General features: G+C 44.1%; 1 protein-coding gene across 1 annotated transcript in view; it reads left to right on the forward strand.

Annotated features, from left to right (window-relative positions):
* LOC137434096 (pituitary tumor-transforming gene 1 protein-interacting protein) overlaps positions 1-20,545 on the forward strand; it is a 33,347-nt gene that overhangs the window by 8,630 nt on the left and 4,172 nt on the right. Inside the window, exons 5-6 of the mRNA XM_068126764.2 lie at positions 14,434-14,499; positions 14,692-14,738. Of these exons, the coding sequence (XP_067982865.1) occupies positions 14,434-14,499; positions 14,692-14,738 (113 nt within the window). The remainder of the gene's footprint in view (positions 1-14,433; positions 14,500-14,691; positions 14,739-20,545) is intronic.

Consider the following 20,545-nt stretch of genomic DNA (forward strand, 5'->3'; position numbering starts at 1 on the left):
CAGTCAAATAATTTTAACAAAATGGCCACAATTCTATGAACATTCTTTCTGGTTATCTGCACCACCTGGCTTCCCACTCCCGAAGTCATTGCCTTGTACTCGAAAGGCTGCCTTACAATAGCCAATGTTTGCCAACAACGTAACAACATTGTCGGTGACGAATCTTGTTTTGTCGGAGACTGCCGCACACTTGACTCGCATTGCTCGATTGTCAGTGTCAGGTTTTTTGGTAAATAAAATGGTACCGAAGAACAAATACAGGGAGGGGATGACAAGGATAAAGGTTCTGAGCACTGTTGCTTTGGACCTTGTGCTGATATGTTGCCGACGTCATGCAAGGAGAAAGAAGCATCTGTGGGAGAAATCCTGGGTGGAGAGATGGTCGGCTCTGGGACTGTAAAACAAACTTGCTCGTGGAAATTGCTATAGAAGACGAGGGAGTTTATATTTATATTTACTAGGAAATATCCATTCCCTTTGGGAATGTGCCGCTGCATTAAACTCTCGTTTCCGCTTCTTCAATTCCGGAAAGGCGCTTTAAAAACGAGCATCTTCATGTTTAAACGGACATTAATTTTTGTTCCAAATAATTTGATTATTAGCTTTCAAACGGTGCCATCATTTTGAGAGCGAGTCGCAATAACCGTTTTTGACCACAGTACTGTTGCAGTGACTCTACACACACACATGCGCACACACCAAGTAGGTACCGATCAATGTAATAAGTTTGTATGACTGTGTCCTGAGACTTGGTCTTGGTTTCTAAAGGGTTGTTAACCCTTTGAGTACGGGATTTTTTTTTGATAAAAATACCACCGGTACGGGATTAATTTGCATTTTGGCATGGGAATGCAACCACGTACTGACGATCTATTTATAGGTATAGTCGATGACGTGTAGTAACGTCATCCGTACACAAAACTTTTTCGCAGGTTGTGGCACTGGACGTCATCCATACTCAAAGGGTACCGAAGTATAGGAAACAAGGATAAAAAGACATAAAATGTCATAGCCCCGGTGGTTTTAGTAATTTTGCTGTACGGAGCTAAAGGCCGTCAGTTGACCATCTTTGATTGAATTACAAAACAAAGTCTTCTGCATATGTATACTCTCATGTATTGTCTTTGTGCCAAGTTTGAACACAGTTGGTCCATTCATGTCTGAAAAATTGTTGGGGACACCTTTAAGTAATAGAATGGCTACCAGTTGGCCATCTTGGATCTGATTTCAAAATAAAATGACGTGCATGTGTAAGCCATCATTCATTATCTGTGTGCCAAGTTTGAACAACATATGTAAATGCCTGTCTGAGAAATGGTTGAGGACGTGTTCAACATTGGGTTGTTGTTTTTTTCAACTAAAATGGCCGCCAGTCGGCCATCTATGATCGATCACATAGTTAAACAAAATGACGTGCATATGTATACCGTCATATATTGTCTTTGTGGTTAAGTATGAACAGAATCGGTCCATACCACTCCGAGATATGGTTGTGGATGGACAGACGGGACCCAATCCATAAGCCCCCGTTTTGGACTATGTCCAATGGGGGCTAATAAAGGGCAGGTTCTGGCTATTACATTGAAGTTTCCTAATACCTCTTTTGCTTAAGTTCACAAAAAGTACAATTTTTTATTATTATTATTAATGCTGCAGATGATATGACACTTTAGCCAGAAGCCAATGAAAGCCGAATTTTAATTGGTCAATACATTCTGCCACTTCTGCGATTGTTGGAGAACGCTCAATCGTCCTTCTTTTTTGATGGACATTTCATCTTTTATCCTTCAGCTACTTCTCAAACTTTGGTGCTTTATTAAAAGGAGGATAGCCTCAGTTATCACTTAATACCCCGCACTTATCACTTAATACCCCCTTGTATGTGGTGAGGAGCTCAGGTGTGCCAAGGAAGGACTTCGCACGACGGAGGATGCCCAGTCAGCGACTGGCTTTGGAGGCCAGATTGGAAATGTGGTTTTCCCAGGAAAGATCATGGTAGATAGTGAGACCCAAAAGCTTGAGTGACAGAACTTCTTGGAGAGGATTATTCAGAAAGTAGATGGGAGGGTTGTCCAGTCGGTCTTTTCGGAGAGACATAGTAAGAGTTGATAAGAGGTAAGAGGGATACCTCGTTGTAAAAGTTGAACATGTTTAAATTTTTACCATTGTCACCGATGCACCTGAAAAGAAGTTGATGAGGCTCATCAACTGCCACACATTACAGGTTAGAAAAAGCTGTCGCCGACTGAAGTGTCACTGAAAATGTTGTTGCATTATGTCGATTTAGTGTGGTTGACTTGGACAAAACAAATCAAACAAAACGTTGTTGAAAACGAGAAAAAGAGTTATAGTAAGAAATCCAGGGTAGAGATTAAAGTGAATCAAATTAATTTCTTGAGCATGGTGCATATGTATTAATTGCATTATTTATTTTATGCTAAGTCCAATGAGAAGTGTTATGATTTATGGGAGCGAGACATGGGTAATGAACGTAGAGCAGCAACGAAGGCTGGAAAGGGTGGAAATGTGAATGGTTCGGTGGATGTGCAGAGTATCATTGAGAGAGAGGAAGACAAATGATGAATTGCGAAAGATGATGGGAATAGAGCCTGTGATGGATGCTGTGAAGAGAAAAAGGTTAGGATGATTTGGTCATGTGTTGAGGAAGGATGAAAGTGACTGGTTGAGAAGAGTGATGGAAATGAATGTAGAAGGAAGTAGAGGACGGGAAAGACCGAGAAAGACTTGGCTAAAGATGGCGGAAGAAGAAATGCGGGCAAGGGGGTTAACAAGGAGAGATGCAGAAAATAGGGCAAAATGGAGAAGATTGTCATGGGGCAAAATGGAGAAGACCTCCCATGGGGATTGTCTAATTTATCTATTTACCGCAAGGCTAACCACCGCTCTAGCAGGGAAAATGACCTTAAAATGCCTGTTTTGTTGTGTTGTATTTTATGCCTCCGTTGACAGTCTCCATTGGCATTGTTTTCGGTTTGTCTGTCTGTCCGTACGTCCATGATAGGTTTTTGCTATCGCGATAACTTAAGAATGGCTGAAGGCAACCACACCAAACGTGGTACAAGTATATATAATGATGTAAAGATGAACTGATTAGAATAAGGGGTCAAGAGGTCAAAGGTTAGAGGTCCCGTTTGATTAAAAATTCTGTTACTGCACTAACTTGTGAACCAGTGATGGGATTTTGACCAAACTTGGTATAAGTATATATTGTGATGAAAATATGGACTGATTCGATTTTGGCATCAAAGGTCATGGCGGGTAAAAATGTGATATTTGAGAACAGCTTAAGGGATTAATCAAACTTGGTACAAGTATGTATAATGATGTGATAATGTGAGCAGAGGCGTTTTGGTCAAACAAAGAGGGATGTTCTAATTTATCTTCCATTTACATGCCTTTAAAGGTTTCCTTTTTTGCTTTGCCACTTGATATTGGTGTGGAAGGATTGCAAACCACTCTGATTGCAGTGCTGACAACACCAACATTTTTTCACTAGACTCTACTTCAGATCTGTTTTAAGTGTACCTTCGTGTTTGTAAGTGAAGAAAAACAGTTGAGTTTGTACATTGCAGCATCAATCATCCAATGATGTGTTGAGGTAAGTGGGGGTTTAATGGTTTTGGGATTGTGAAAGCAGTAATACACACATTCGGACGAAGTCCAACAGGGCTCTTCCAATTTCTGCTTCTTCGGAACCAGGCTTCACAAAGAGTCACCAAACATTTGGGGATGTTTAAAGGGGCAGTGGTTAATTTGCAGATGTTGAAAGGGGTAGTAGTTAATTTGCAGATGTTGAAAGGGGTAATGGTTAATTTGCAGATGCTGAAAGGGGTAGTGGTTAATTTGCAGATGTTGAAAGGGGCAGTGGTTAATTTGCAGATGTTGAAAGGGGCAGTGGTTAATTTTCAGATGTTGAAAGGGGCAGTGGCTAATTTGCAGATGTTGAAAGGGGCAGTGGTTAATTTGCAGATGTTGAAAGGGGCAGTGGTTAATTTGCAGATGTTGAAAGGGGTAATGGTTAATTTGTAGATGCTGAAAGGGGTAGTGGTTAATTTGCAGATGTTGAAAGTGGCAGTGGCTAATTTGCAGATGTTGAAAGGGGCAGTGGCTAATTTGCAGATGTTGAAAGGGGCAGTGGTTAATGTGCAGATGTTGAAAGCTGGATTGGTTAATTTGCAGATGTTGAAAGCGGTAGTGGTTTTGTGGGTTGCCCTTACAATTGTGTACTTTTGTTAGTGTATGATGGGTTGTTAACATTCACCTTCAAATTCTTGATTTTGTTTTCACTTCCAACTTCCGATTTTGTTGTCCCCCGTCGCACCGCGGAGCAAAAGGGGGACTGTGGTTTACCCCTCCGTGCGTGTGGGCGTGCGTGCGTGCGAGGACCGCATTCGAATTTGGTGTGTGGGTGCAACCCACGTCAAAATCCAAGATGGCCGCCACCATGTATGCCTGAACCTTGTGAGCGGAATATCTTGAAAAACAAGCATTCTGAGTATTGCGCTGCAATACATGTCCCCTACCAAAGTTCAAAGTGCCATAACTTTGTCAAAAATGATCGAATATGCAAATTTATGCACGGTTGATGCGGGTTTTCAAACTTGATCTGAGGTATGCTGAGACATGTGTGTCACGCCTCGCCTCGTTGATAAGCCCGCAAGGTCGCTCCGTGGAGCGGTCTGCACGTATTGCACTGTGTGAATTATATAAATTATTGCCAACTCATGTACGAGCGATTCAAGAGATATCCATTAAAAAAAAATATTTTCGTTTAATTAACGATATCTGCCAAACCACATGCCCCATCGCAAATTCCAAAAGGACATTTTAGTGGCCTGACATGATGAACAGATCTGTGAAGTTTCCCCTCGATTGGATCAAAAATGAGGGAGGGGCTCGGTTTTAAAGGTTCGTGCTTAAAAACGTCATAACTCTGAAACCATCAGTAATTTATTATATTTTCCGGTTCACGATCAATGATCGATGTGTATATATATATATGTTGCTCGGCTTGGTTCCGCCCCTCCGGAAAGCGCGTGCTGTGTCGCGCTGTTGACGTTCGCGAGACGAGGCTGAGGACGTGCAGTGCGGCTTGAGGAGAACTCGAGAATAAACAAGAGATATCCATTTAAAAAAAAAAAAAATTTCGTTTAATTAACGATATCTGCCAAACCACGTGCCCTATCGCAAATTCCAAAAGGACATTTTAGTGCTGAACAGATCTGTGAAGTTTCCCCTCGATTGGATCAAAAATGAGTGAGGAGCTCGGTTTTAAAGGTTCATGCTTAAAAACGTCATAACTCTGAAACCATGTGAAGGATGACGTCATGCTCGTTGACCTTTTTGTTCGTCATGGGTATGCGATTCTGCCTGCAAAGTTTGGCCTCGATCTGTTCAGCCATTGCAGAGAAAAAGGGGTTTTCGTGTTTTCATGAAAAACAATATGGCGGCCGAACCACATGACCTGTGACGTCATAATTACCATTAAAATATTCTACAGACCGAGTCTATCATATGGTGAAAATTCTATCTCAATCGGTCCTATTATTGCAGAGAAATTTGTTTTTAAAGGAAATTAAAACTTAAAATGGCACTGAGTTAAGGATCATCAGAATTATCAGAATTCCCAAAGTTCTAAGTGCCATAACTTTGTCAAAAATGATCGAAACGTCGTGAAGTTCGAACTTGACCAGTAACTTATCATGAGGAAACCATGTGCCAAGTTTGAAATCATTAGCATTAAGCGTTTAGAAAAAAAAGTCCGGAAAACTGTTCTTTGCATGACGGACGGACGGACGGACTGACGGACTGACGGACTGACGGACTGACGGACTGACTGCAAACCTATAGTCCCCTCCGGTGTACACCGGTAGGGGACTAATAAGCGAAGTACCAACTTCTAATCTGGTGTGTGGGTGTATCTCGGCATAAGGAAGAACCCTATTGAAAATTGGGTCGCCACGTCAAAATCCAAGATGGCCACCACCATATATATGTCTGAACGTTGTGAGCGAAATATCTTGAAAAATAAACGAACTACTAACTTCTAATTAGGTGTGTGGGTGTATCTACACATAAGGAAGAACGCCATTGAAAATTGGGTCGCCACGTCAAAATCAAAGATGGCCACCGCCATGTATGTCTGGACATTGTGAGCGGAATGTCTTGAAAAATAAGCGAAGTACCAACTTCTAATCTGGTGTGTCGGTGTATCTAGGCATAAGGAAGAACGCTATTGAAAATTGGGTCGCCACGTCAAAATCCAAGATGGCCGCCACCATATGCATGTCTGGATCTTGTGAGCGAAATATCTTGAAAAATAAACGAACTACTAACTTCTAATCTGGTGTGTGTGTGTGTATCTACGTATACGGAAGAACGCTATTGAAAATTGGGTCGCCACGTCAAAATCCAAGATGGCCGCCTTGCGTCTTCCACTTTGTCAACTCGCATCACTTCAACGATGGCGGACCGAGGCGTAACGCTTGTTTTCAATATGACTTTCAAAATGACGTAATCTGCCCCAGAATGCTCGTTTGGGCATGCACAGAACCCCCAAGAAATGGCGGTGTTCAGGTGACAAAGTATATTGTGTGTTCGAGGTAAGGATTGTTAAAATGGCACAACGCTTCTAAAAGAAGCCAAAAATACTTGGAAAAATACCTGCCAGAAAGGGATGTGCCTCTGCACAACAAAAATTGGAGAAATTTCTCAGTTCACCCAAAAAGCCAAGATCTTGCAGCTTTCCGTACTGCAAAATGCCAAGTGTTACGTGGTCCCCTCGGTGAATACCTGGTCTCGGTGACCCCCGGACCGTGAGAGGAACTTCGCCAGAAAGTTATATTATATATGCGCTTTCGCCACGCAATCCATATGAATTCCACCCAAGAGACAACTGATGTTCAAGGATATATTTCAATGGTAATGATACCATACAATTTCAATGATACAACCACGGAGATTTTCCCCGAGCAATCAACAATAAACCACCATACACAATTCCCAATCCACAATCAATTCCCTATGATTAAGATGGCCATCTTATATGTGTGTGTCCCCGTGAGTACTCACGACCCCCTTTTGGTCTCGGTCCCGCACAAGGTCTCTGGGCCCCTCCTGACCAAGATGATGGTCGGCGTCGCCGCACTCGGGCGGTTGAACGAACCCCGGGTGGACGTGTTTCCACCGGGCAGGTATCGTACCCGGCACCCCGGCTGCAGCCCCTCGTGGCCACGCGAAGCGGGTACGGGAAAGCAAGCCGAAAGCCCCACGCCGCTTGCAAGGCATGTTAGGCCCCAACGGGCGACCCGTACGCGTCTTTTTAGACGGTGTCGCGAACGGTGCCAAACGCTGGGTCGGTGCACGGCCACACGACAGTTTGACGTCCACCGGGCAGGTATCCGTCCCGGTAACTCCTCTCGCCAGACGGGCTCGGGAACGCCGCTTTTCCACACGGCTCAATCAATCCCACCTTTCGTCAGAGCGGGGCGAGGAAGAAGAAGAATACTCGTCGTTTTTCTTCCTCGTGTCTTTTCTTCTTCCGTTTCCGGTCACTTCCGTTTCCGGACACTTTTCAGAAGGGCTCCTGACCCTCCAACCACAACAACCCTTAATCTATTGAACATGGATAAGCAACCCTGAATGGTAATTCACATACATTCACATAAATATGTAACACTCCCCCCCTTCAAGAAAGAAAGTTTGAACCCAGCGAAAACTTTCTTTGCCGGCCAATTTGGAGAAACAAACCAGATAACTCAACCCCCCCACATTATCAGTTCCCCCCGGGCACAGTTATCACTTAAAAATAAAGCAACCAAAATTTCACCACAACCCCTCCAGATTACTCACTCTGGACTAAGCACCAGCAACGACATTGTCCCTGCCAAATCAAACTCCATCTCATGACCCTCTGACTTTGACCGTCAGTTTCTTGTGAATGAAGGTTAAGGGGTTGATCAAAGATCCAAAGTTAAGCCACTCGATAGCACTTTTTCCGGGAGGCCAAGCCGAGTATTCACTACATGGATGCCTTTAGGAACGTGGAGTTCACGGTTAGTCCGTGCAGGAAAGTTCTCTACATGGGCGCCTTGAGGAACGTGGAGTTCACGGTTAGTCCGTGCATGAAAGTTCACTACATGGACGCCTTTAGGAACGGCGTTCACGGTTAATCCGTGGAGGAATCTTGGCTCGGCGGCTCCGCCGCATTCAGTGCTTCAACTTCTCAGAACTTCCCTAATACTTAGGGTGGGACCACTTGTCCCTGTAGTCCCATGAATAGCGGTCTCCTTCTCGGCCACTACTTTGCCAATCCTTCCTTCGGGAGCGGCCGTAACTCAGGGAGCCTCCATAATAATATTGATTGCGGCCACCACCAAAACTACCGCCCAGTTGTCCTCTCCTGTAAGACCTCTCGACGCCTACGAAATGCCTTCCCTACTGTTATGGTCCGACCCTCCAAATCCTTGCCATTCCAATTCTTCTCTGCCTCTCTGGCGTCTTTTGTGCTGGCAAACGTGACAAAGCCGAACCCTCTTGACTGTTGCGTTTCCCAGTCTCTTACCAACCGCACTTCCACCAGCGGCCCATATCTGTTGAAGACAGAGGTCAGAACTTCTTCCTCTGTTTTGAAGTTCAGTCCCCCTACAAATAACTTGGCACTTTTGTCGCCATCCCGAGCTGGTGTGGCGTTATTTTCCCTGCTGGGCTCTTTACCAACCCTCAGGTTACCATAAACTTGACCCCCGGCCAAATCATTCCCGATAACCACAGATACACCCTCTACAGGAAGCGTGGCTTGTAAACCGACGGTGACCGGTCCTGACACCAAATCGGACTCCAAATGGATGACATGAAGGGGAGCACTAACACCGCCCCCGATCCCCTGTAAACGAACACTATCCCCCGTTGCCGTCTCCTCGGACCATGGCAAAATGCCTTCAAGTATTAAAGATTGATGTGCCCCTGTGTCCCTCAATATCCTAACCGGTTTCCGGTTAGTCGAGGCTCCATCCCGTGACACAAACCCCTCGGAAATAAATGGTTGGTAACCCTTTTGATGGCGATTTCTCACAATGGCCATTGCGTTTGGAGTCGTAGTAGTCGGACTCCGCTCTGGGTCTTCGCTTTTCATGCGGTAACAACTGGACCTCAAGTGTCCAGGTTTCTTGCAAAAAGCGCAAGTAGGCCCGGAGGAAAAACTCGTGGTCTGCCTCGGGCCCCCCGAACTATAAGTTTGTCTTGGGCCCGCATCCCTCTGATTTCGAACAGGTGGGGTATCGTAGTTGTCCCCATAATCATCTCGAGGCCGCCGCCATGTATGGTCGTTCTCCGCACCTGCTGTTCCCCACCTCCCCTGCGGAGATCTAGGCGAGGAGTTAGGTTCGTGGACCCCTATTCGGTGGGTTAAGGCATAATCATCTGCCATGGTGGCTGCGTCCCACAACTTTGGTACTTTCTTTTCCTGCAGGTACACTTTGATGTCCTCGTGGACACACTGCTGGAATTCCTCCACCAGGATCAAGTCCCGCAATGTTTCAAAGTCTTTCCCGACTCCTTTTGACTCACACCACCGATCAAACATGTTTTCTTTCACTCTGGCAAACTCCACATGGGTCTCACTCTCCCTCTTCCTGGCATTCCTGAATTTTTGCCTGTAAGCTTCCGGAACCAACTCATAGGCTTTGAGGATTTGCTTCTTCAGTACCTCATAATCTGCACATTGGTCCATTGGTAGCGCCGAATAAATTTCCTGAGCTTTCCCCACCAGCACACTTTGCACGAGTATGGTCCAGGCCTCCTCCGGCCAGTTTAATTGTCGAGCCACTTTCTCAAAGTGTGGAAAAAATTTCGCGACTTCCTTTTCACTGAACGGTGGAACCAGCCTCACATGTCTGCCCACATCCCAGGTTTTCTGGTTAGGTGTCGACCCCGTCAGCAAGGGTGGTGCCTCTCCCCGTTCTCTCATTAACTCCAGCTCCTTGAATTTGATTTCTTGCTGAAGCTCCATGTCACGTTCCTTTAATTCCCTTTCCGCTTTTCTCTCCTCTGCTTCGAGGTCCCTTGCAGCTCTCCTCTCCTCTGCTTTTCTCCCTTCTAACCTTTCCTGGAGTTCTCGTTCCACTCTCCTTTCCTCTGCTTGTTTCTCTTCTCTCCTCGCTTCTGCTTTCCTTCCTTTCTTCTTCTGATCTTTCCTTTTCTGCTTTCCTTTCTTCTTCTGCTAACCTTTCCTGGAGTTCTCGTTCCACTCTCCTTTCCTCTGCTTGTTTCTCTTCTCTCCTCTCTTCTGCTTTCCTTTCTTCTTCTTTTAACCTTTCCTGGAGTTCTCGTTCCACTCTCCTTTCCTCTGCTTGTTTCTCTTCTCTCCTCTCTTCTGCTTTCCTTTCTTCTTCTTTTAACCTTTCCTGGAGTTCTCGTTCCACTCTCCTTTCCTCTGCTTGTTTCTCTTCTCTCCTCTCTTCTGCTTTCCTTTCTTCTTCTTTGATCCGTTCCTGGCTCCGTAATTGCAACTCCAGTTTCCGGAGCTCAACGTCTTCTGGTTCTTCGGGTAGCCACTCCCAGGCTATCTCGTCCCATGTTCCTAATCCCACCATAGATTGTATCACCGTGGCCTGCAACTCTGCCTTCCTCAAATTAGTTCGGACCTCCACGTTAAAATGTTTGGCCAATTTCAAGAGGTCCGACTTTAGTAACGCTCGGAACTGTGCCTCACTCGGTGTTACCGCAAAGTTCTGTGCCACAAACGCCATGGTGACTATCGTTAACACCTGTTAACCTTCACCCCAAGACTTTACCCCAATTTCCCCAAAAATTTACCAATTAATACTTAATTAATAAATTTTAATTAATAAAAATATTTTATTATTTTATACAATTTTAGATCCCGGACGTAGACCCAATTGCGGATCCGCAAATCGTAATTTGGACGAGCCCCCAATTCTGTTACGTGGTCCCCTCGGTGAATACCTGGTCTCGGTGACCCCCGGACCGTGAGAGGAACTTCGCCAGAAAGTTATATTATATATGCGCTTTCGCCACGCAATCCATATGAATTCCACCCAAGAGACAACTGATGTTCAAGGATATATTTCAATGGTAATGATACCATACAATTTCAATGATACAACCACGGAGATTTTCCCCGAGCAATCAACAATAAACCACCATACACAATTCCCAATCCACAATCAATTCCCTATGATTAAGATGGCCATCTTATGTGTGTGTCCCCGTGAGTACTCACGACCCCCTTTTGGTCTCGGTCCCGCACAAGGTCTCTGGGCCCCTCCTGACCAAGATGATGGTCGGCGTCGCCGCACTCGGGCGGTTGAATGAACCCCGGGTGGACGTGTTTCCACCGGGCAGGTATCGTACCCGGCACCCCGGCTGCAGCCCCTCGTGGCCACGCGAAGCGGGTACGGGAAAGCAAGCCAAAAGCCCCACGCCGCTTGCAAGGTGTGTTAGGCCCCAACGGGCGACCCGTACGCGTCTTTTTAGACGGTGTCGCGAACGGTGCCAAACGCTGGGTCGGTGCACGGCCACACGACAGTTTGACGTCCACCGGGCAGGTATCCGTCCCGGTAACTCCTCTCGCCAGACGGGCTCGGGAACGCCGCTTTTCCACACGGCTCAATCAATCCCACCTTTCGTCGGAGCGGGGCGAGGAAGAAGAAGAATACTCGTCGTTTTTCTTCCTCGTGTCTTTTCTTCTTCCGTTTCCGGTCACTTCCGTTTCCGGACACTTTTCAGAAGGGCTCCTGACCCTCCAACCACAACAACCCTTAATCTATTGAACATGGATAAGCAACCCTGAATGGTAATTCACATACATTCACATAAATATGTAACAGTGCCATAACTTTGTCAAAAATGATCGAAACGTCGTGAAGTTCGAACTTGACCAGTAACTTATCATGAGGAAACCATGTGCCAAGTTTGAAATCATTAGCATTAAGCGTTTAGAAAAAAAGTCCTGAAAACTGTTCTTTGCGTGACGGACGGACGGACTGACGGACTGACGGACTGACGGACTGACGGACTGACTGCAAACCTATAGTCCCCTCCGGTGTACACCGGTAGGGGACTAATAAGCGAAGTACCAACTTCTAATCTGGTGTGTGGGTGTATCTCGGCATAAGGAAGAACCCTATTGAAAATTGGGTCGCCACGTCAAAATCCAAGATGGCCACCACCATATATATGTCTGAACGTTGTGAGCGAAATATCTTGAAAAATAAACGAACTACTAACTTCTAATTAGGTGTGTGGGTGTATCTACACATAAGGAAGAACGCTATTGAAAATTGGGTCGCCACGTCAAAATCAAAGATGGCCACCGCCATGTATGTCTGGACATTGTGAGCGGAATGTCTTGAAAAATAAACGAACTACTAACTTCTAATCTGGTGTGTGTGTGTGTATCTACGCATACGGAAGAACGCTATTGAAAATTGGGTCGCCACGTCAAAATCCAAGATGGCCGCCTTGCGTCTTCCACTTTGTCAACTCGCATCACTTCAACGACGGCGGACCGAGGCGTAACGCTTGTTTTCAATATGACTTTCAAAATGACGTAATCTGCCCCAGAATGCTCGTTTGGGCATGCACAGAACCCCCAAGAAATGGCGGTGTTCAGGTGACAAAGTATATTGTGTGTTCGAGGTAAGGATTGTTAAAATGGCACAACGCTTCTAAAAGAAGCCAAAAATACTTGGAAAAATACCTGCCAGAAAGGGATGTGCCTCTGCACAACAAAAATTGGAGAAATTTCTCAGTTCACCCAAAAAGCCAAGATCTTGCAGCTTTCCGTACTGCAAAATGCCAAGGACGTGGACAGGTGCAAGGCCTATGGACGGCGTGTTATATCCGACATCCCCAATCATCCCTGTCAGTGAGGGAAGGTCATATCTGGGGCTTGTTGATGCACATGGTACATTAAAAATGATATTTACTATTAATCGTTTGGGAGTAGGGGTGGGAGTGGATGCCGTATGCATTGTGAGGGCTGTTATAAATATATATTTGGTGTGATTCTGGGGCCACAAGATAAATTGTGCTAGATTTTTTTGCATCTATTGGTAAAAGGTGTGTGTGTGTGTGTGCGTGCGTGTGCGCATGTACACGCGTGTGCGTGTACGTGTACGTTCTATCCACTGCCAACATTAGCTTGTATGAACAGGAAATTCATGAACCCGACACCACTTATCCATAAATATATCTCGTTTTTCAACTCTTTTGTTTAAATGCTGAAAATTATGTTTAAAAGACTTTGAATCACAGATTTCATGCTAGCAACGGCAGGTTAAAGTGTTCGGCGAGTATAACGAGTCACTGAAGAAGCGCACACACACACACACACACACACACACACACACACACACACACACACACACACACACACACACACACACACACACACACACACACACACACACACACACGATGCATGCATGGAACGCCTTGCTAGCATTCATGCGTGCGTCATTTCAAAAGTCACGTATTATCACTTCTCAAAGTTGGTGTTTTATCCAGGGTGTCTGAGAGCTACTGCTCCTCTCTACTTTGTTCATGAATTTCATCATCAGACTATTTTTGGAGGAATAGTAGAATGAGTTGTAATGCACAAACTGTGAGCACTGCCATGTACTGGAACAGGATCAATCATGATCATATAAATCTTGCTATTCATTGTCATAATTAGGCTTTTTTTTCGTGTTGAGGTTTAAGGGTTAGCCATTTTGTGTAGTTTAAGGGTTAGCCATTTTGTGTCGTTTAAGGGTTAGCCATTTTGTGTAGTTTAAGGGTTTCCAATTTTGTGTAGTTTAAGGGTTAGCAATGTTGTGTAGTTTAAGGGTTAGCAATTTTATGTAGTTTAAGGGTTAGCAATTTTATGTAGTTTAAGGGTTAGCAATTTTGTGTTGTTTAAGGGTTAGCCATTTTGTGTAGTTTAAGGGTTAGCCATTTTGTGTAGTTTAAGGGTTAGCCATTTTGTGTAGTTTAAGGGTAAGCCATTTTGTGTAGTTTTAGAGTTAGCAATTTTGTGTAGTTTAAGGGTTAGCAATTTTGTGTAGTTTAAGGGTTAGCCATTTTGTGTAGTTTAAGGGTTAGCCATTTTGTGTAGTTTAAGGGTTAGCCATTTTGTGTAGTTTAAGGGTTAGCAATTTTATGTAGTTTAAGGGTTAGCAATTTTGTGTCGTTTAAGGGTTAGCAATTTTATGTAGTTTAAGGGTTAGCCATTTTGTGTAGTTTTAGAGTTAGCAATTTTGTGTAGTTTAAGGGTTAGCAATTTTGTGTAGTTTAAGGGTTAGCAATTTTCAGTTGATGGTACTCGGCTTTTGGAGCTGTAGGCTGTGTGCAAGCTAAAGAGAGATTTTGCAAATGGAACATCAAATCTCATTCTTCTTGTCTTTGAAGAAATTCCAATGAAGATGAAAGATGGGAACAGGAGAGGAGGGCAAGATTGGAAAAGCAAGAAAGCAGGTAACATTGCATGCCAATTAAGTATCACATAAGTTTCGGTATTAAAACATGTTTGTCACCTCTCGGTCAATGGAGATACTCGTTTTGTTTCCAAATGACTCATTCATTTTGTTGCTTTATCTGTAACCAAGTGGTGAAATTGTCATCAGAAATGGATTGAAATTTTTTTTTTTAAACTATTATTATTTACAGGAAAGCGGAAAGGAGAGCCAGATCAGATCAAATTCGCAGGAAATACGGTAAATGAAAACTACTTTTTTTTTTACTCCGATGGATAGTCGTACCAATCTCTACCTTGGTGAAATGTTTCATGTTTAACTACCTGCCCTTCTGTTTTCACAAGTGAATTCACATTCTTGATTTGTCCATTTTCAAATTATTATTATTTTATTTTTTTCCCCACGAGTTAAACATTTATAAGATCAAATAATTTGTTCCTAAGGACTGGTTAATTCCCCCAGAATTTGCATATTTTAGTAATACTTGTAATACTCCCTGCCCCTACTCCCTCCCCCCACCCCCCCCCCCCTCCTAAAAAAAACAACCTTCCTGAGTACAACTAGTTTTCAACTCGTTCAGTCTAGCGGTTCAGGAGTGCAAAGTTACACGCGCGCACACACACATTGAAAAGTTCAACACACTACCAAATCCAATGTCTTTGGAAACACGAAGACGGAAAACCAAAAAGCTATTTCTAACTCCACTTGCAAAACGTTTCCAAAGACATGTGCGGATATAATGTATCATACATGAAACCGTAATAGCAACGAATACAGCCCCAACAATTGCAAAGATAAAGACAAAAAGATCTGCAGGGAAGAAGGAGATTGAAGTGTTTGGAAGATTGATCCACAGGTGGGAAAAGAGAGGTGTAAATGAGTGGATGTGAGAAGTGGTTCTGGATTTAGGCAGCTTGAAGGTGCAGTCACACTATGACGTTTTAGAGAAACTTATATCTAGCGTATGAAAAATCATAAAATAATGTCAACACGTCGGCATGCGCCCAAAAAAAGCATCAAATTCTACAGCATGAATAAATTGGGCGTATGCATAATGTATTGAACGTATACATAGCGTATGTCTAACCTATTAGTAACCTATCACTAACTTATATATAACTTATGACAGCGTAGGTCCAGCGTTCTCGACTTATGCCCAACGTATGAGTAACTTATGAGAAACCTATGCGCAGCGCGCTCGGCGTGTTGCCGACGATCACGTGACGTTCTGCATAAATACGGCGCCGATCTCTACAGTACCGCGAGCTATCAACATCAACATGGCACCCAAGAAAACGAAGAAGACAGCAACCGAGACGTCTGCCAGGGGTCGAGGTAGAGGCAAGAACACATCTACACCATCATCCTCACCATCATCGTCCAAAGCCGCCGATCCATGGTCTGACCCAGACCTTCCCCCGTCGTTGACCTCTTCTCCTCCTCATCCTATTGGCACGGATCTAGTGAAGTGCCAATTCGATGATGTCATACTGATGTTGGAGAACGACTAGTTGGTATTGTTGTCGAAGCCTCTCAGGATCCTCCATCTTCTCTGATGACGGGTGGAGAAGTGATGGTGAGCTACTCACAGGCCCCCATATATACAGTGACCACAAAACGCTGGCAAAACACCAATAATACGCTAGTTGTACGGTAGAAACACGTTCAATAAGTTACTCCATCGTCAGACATATGTCTAATACGTCTGAATACGTCGATATGCGTTGCAGATACGTCAGATATAGGTTAGATATAGGTTAGAAGTAAGTTACTCATAGGTTATCAATAAGTTAGCTGTATGGTACACCTTCATGCCAACGTATCTCGACGTATGAGTAACCTACCTTTAACGTATGTCTAGCGTATGCCGAACGTATGCCTAACCTATGAAGAGGACGTCGGCATACGCCCAAAATTTTTGTGCATGCACAAAAATTTATTTCGGCCTCTGCGTACAACAACGTATGCCAGCTTATACCAGCGTGCTTTTAACGTATACAACTTATACCAAACCTACCCCTAACTTATGTCAACGTACACCACCGTGTTGGTGAAAATTCACATACGTCGGCATAAGTTACTGCTATACGTTATAGTGTGACTGCACATTCACAAGGAGGAGTGGCAGAAGACACCTCTGACCTGTTGTCCTTGATGAGCCTTCCTTTTCAATCATTGTACTTCAATTTACTAAATGATGTACAAACTCCACCCATTCGGAGGGGGTCGGTAAACTGCGAGTAATCCTACTATATTAAATAAGGCAATTCTCTATCAATGTACAGGTGTGAGTGATGGCACGTGCAGGAACTTTCTTCCATCTGTAACATTTACATGCACGCAGCCATGCAGTTTGCTGTCGAGTTGTCGTCACTGAAGTGCACCAACATTAAAGTTGGTGATCAAAAATGTATATACAGTGAAGTACATTTTGAAAAGTACATAAGCGAGTCATAACATTTTAACGTAAAACGACACTCGGTGGAGCGCGTACCTCCACCAGGCTTAACAGTTTACATTTTGTATCCCACTGATGGGCCGGATCTGGATTCGGACCTGAACCAAAATCTAATCGGCTTGTTCTTGTCGCCTAACCAACTCATCCACCAAGTTTTGTCATGTCGTCCACAACGTTTTTGAAATATCTTGTTATAATATCGATTTTGGCCCCATTTCTCACTGGTGAAGAATCACTTGTATGGTAGTATCCGGATATTTACTATAATCGAATCAATTAGTCCGTGTCACACACCCAACCTGTCTACTAAGGTTTCGTCTGAATCTGTCCATAACTTTGCGATATCCGACAAACAGGGGTGAAAACGTGACCTTCGTCCACCTTCGGTGTAATGTAAAATGTTGTAGGAATGGTATGCCTAATATTATAAATAGTTTGTCTTCAGGGATAATTCTTCTCATCACACACACTTTTTGCCTTTCTCCCTTTATATTTTATCCCTTCACCTTAACACTGATTTGATTTGCTAACGAGCTGACCTTCACTTTCCCACACCTCTGAAATAGCTTTGCACTTCCCTTTGATTGGGTGATTCGCTTCATGCGTCGTGCTCCTGGTATTTTACCGCCCTTGTCCTTTGCACCTACACATGCAGTGCACGTCATCCATTACTGAAAGGAGAAGCGTCTGTAATGCTTCATGCCAAAGGGTTACTGCTGTCATGTAATAATACAACGGTACCGTTGGCCGATAATAGATTTATTTGGTTGGAAAGCTGATAATTGATTTACTTCAAACAAAAATTGTCCACTTAACCCCCGGTTTCTGTTTTAAAAGGCCGTCTTCCAGGGACTGAAGAAGACGAGGGAATGGAAGCTTAATGCAGCGATTCCAACGTTAACATTTGTTCTGGGACAGCAGGAACCCTTCAGAAGTGTGTGCGTATTTTTTAATTTGTGTGTATATATATATATATATATATATATATATATATATATATATATATATATATATATATATACACACACACATATACACACACTACCGGTCAAAAGTTTTAGAACACCTCAATTTTTCCACTTTTTATTGAAATTTAAGCAATTCAAGTCCAGTGAAAAACCTGAAATGGTACAAAGGTAAGCAGTAAATTGCTCGAGGTTCAAAAAAATTTAGGTTAGCAAAAACGGGAAAATAATGTAAATTGCACAGTTTCCAACACCATCAAAAGGCACTTGGAAACTGGAGGAAACTCTGACAGGAAGAGGTCTGGCAGAACCAAAGCCACAACAGAACCAGAAGACAAGTTTCTGAGAGTCAACAGCTTGCGTGATAGGCGGCTCACAGGACAACAGCGTCAAGCACAGCTTAACACTGGTCGAAGTAAGCAAGTCTCAGTTTTAACTGTGAAGAGAAGAGTTTGAGCTGCAGGTTTGACAGGTCGAGTGGCAGTAAGAAAGCCATTGCTAAGATGGCAAAATAAGAAAAAGGCTTGCAATAAGAATAAATAGCACCGCAAAGCGGGCATAACCCCTCAGCCCATGCATGAGAACCACCTTTAGAGGCCATTTTCCCCGCAGAGCGGGGGGTTGGCCTTTTTCGGGCACCGTGGTCCCCTTTTTGAAGCAATGTGTTATGGCCGGATGTCCTTCCTGCCGCCAAACCAATTTCAAGATGGCTGCCATGGTGGCCATATTGAAAATCGCAGCACGCCCATTTTTGAAAGGAACCTTCCTCTACTCAACCCCAACACACACTGCAAAAATGGATTTAATCAGACAAGCCGTTCTGCTTGACATTGACGGAAACCAATTTCAAGATGGCTGCCGTGGCGGCCATATTGAAAATCGCAGCACGCCCATGAACCTTCCTCTACTCAACCCCAAAACACACTGCAAAAATGGATTTAATCGGACAAGCCGTTCTGCTCGAAATTGACGGAAACCAATTTCAAGATGGCTACCTTGGCGGCCATATTGAAAATCGCAGCGCGCCCATTTTCGAAGGGAACCTTCCTCGACTCAACCCCAACACACACTGCAAAAATGAATTTAATCGGACAAGCTGTTCTCCTTGAAATTGACGGAAACCAAAAGTTCACGGACGCCCGGACGACGCCCTTGACGACAAATTGGGCTGAGGGGGTGAAAACTGGAAAAATTGAGGTATTCTAAAACTTTTGACCGGGTGTGTGTGTGTGTGTGTGTGTGTGTGTGTGTGTGTGTGTGTGTGTGTGTGTGTGTGTGTGTGTGTGTGTGTGTGTGTGTGTGTGTGTGTGTATATATGTGTATGTATGTACTGTATGTATATGTGTATGTGTGTATGTATGTATGTATGTATGTATATATGTATGTATGTATGTATATATGTATATATGTATGTATGTGTATGTATGTATGTATATATATATATATGTATGTGTATGTATGTATGTATATATGTATATATATATATATATATATGTATGTATATATATATGTATGTATATATATATTGTTGTGAATATGAGAATGTGTTTTTTTTTTATTTTGTGGTGGTGGTAAAATGTTGTAAAAGGTTGTTGTAAAAGGTTGTTGTAAAATATCACCCCTCCTCCCTCCGTTGTGGTTGTATAAAGGTCAAAGGGCGTTCCCGTAGTTAGTCCATAGAAAAACATACATGTAGGTCACGATATATCTTTTCTTTTGATAGTTATCTCTTATTCTGTGTTTTAGGATAAGGCTGTGTCTCCCATTAATTAAAAGTACTCCATTGCACCAGTGAAAGAGAATAGACCCCCTTTCCTTCCCATCCCCAAAAGCCTCGATTGCCCATATTACCTCCCCTCCGATCCAATTGCCGCCATTGGCCACGAGGCAGGGTTGGGGAAGAAAGGCGTGTCTCCACCTCGTCATAGAGGGGGAGGAGTGAACCAGCCCCGCTCGACCAACCATGAGCCAGGGGTTTGGCTACAGAGGGCGGAGGAAGAGCGGTGGGGGAGGTTCGCAAAGGTTGAGGGGCGGGGGCCTATATAACCCAAGGCAGGGGTGTGGCAAAGAGAGATGAGTTGGTCTGAGTCGGTTGCCAGAGGAGGGTCAGTGGTTGCGGTGGTGAGGAGTGAGAGAAAAGAAGAAAGAGTGAGGGTTTGGACCAGACAGGCAGACGGGAGATGAGCCTTTACCGAGAGACGAGAGGGAGTCCAAGGAGTTGAGTCCAACCAAGAAGTCCAGAGTTGAACTGCAGCTCGAGCCACCGCAACTGCATTTGCTGCAGCTGGAGCCACCGAAACAGCAGCCACAGCAGCGTGAGGCCTGGACGGCAGTTTGGAGCACGGCCGCGGAGGAGCGGCGGCTGCCCAACGAGTCAATCGTGCTGAAGGACCAGTGGACCTCCCTATCCCGCCAGCCATCCATCTCCCGCCAGTCCTATCATCAATTCCCCGCGTGAGTCAGTGTTCTGTTTGTGCTGTCCTGGGTTAGTTAAGTCTGTAGATAAGCTAAATTTGCACTGTGTCATCTGCGTCTTGTACTTGTAAATAAACTGAATTGCTTTTTGTTGCTTGTGTGTAAATAGTAAATAAATTCAGTAGTAATATTTCAAACCTTTTGTCTTT

The sequence above is a fragment of the Myxine glutinosa genome, chromosome 10 (genome assembly GCF_964187855.1).
Source record: "Myxine glutinosa chromosome 10, kmMyxGlut1.1, whole genome shotgun sequence".
NCBI classification, from domain to species: domain Eukaryota; kingdom Metazoa; phylum Chordata; class Myxini; order Myxiniformes; family Myxinidae; genus Myxine; species Myxine glutinosa.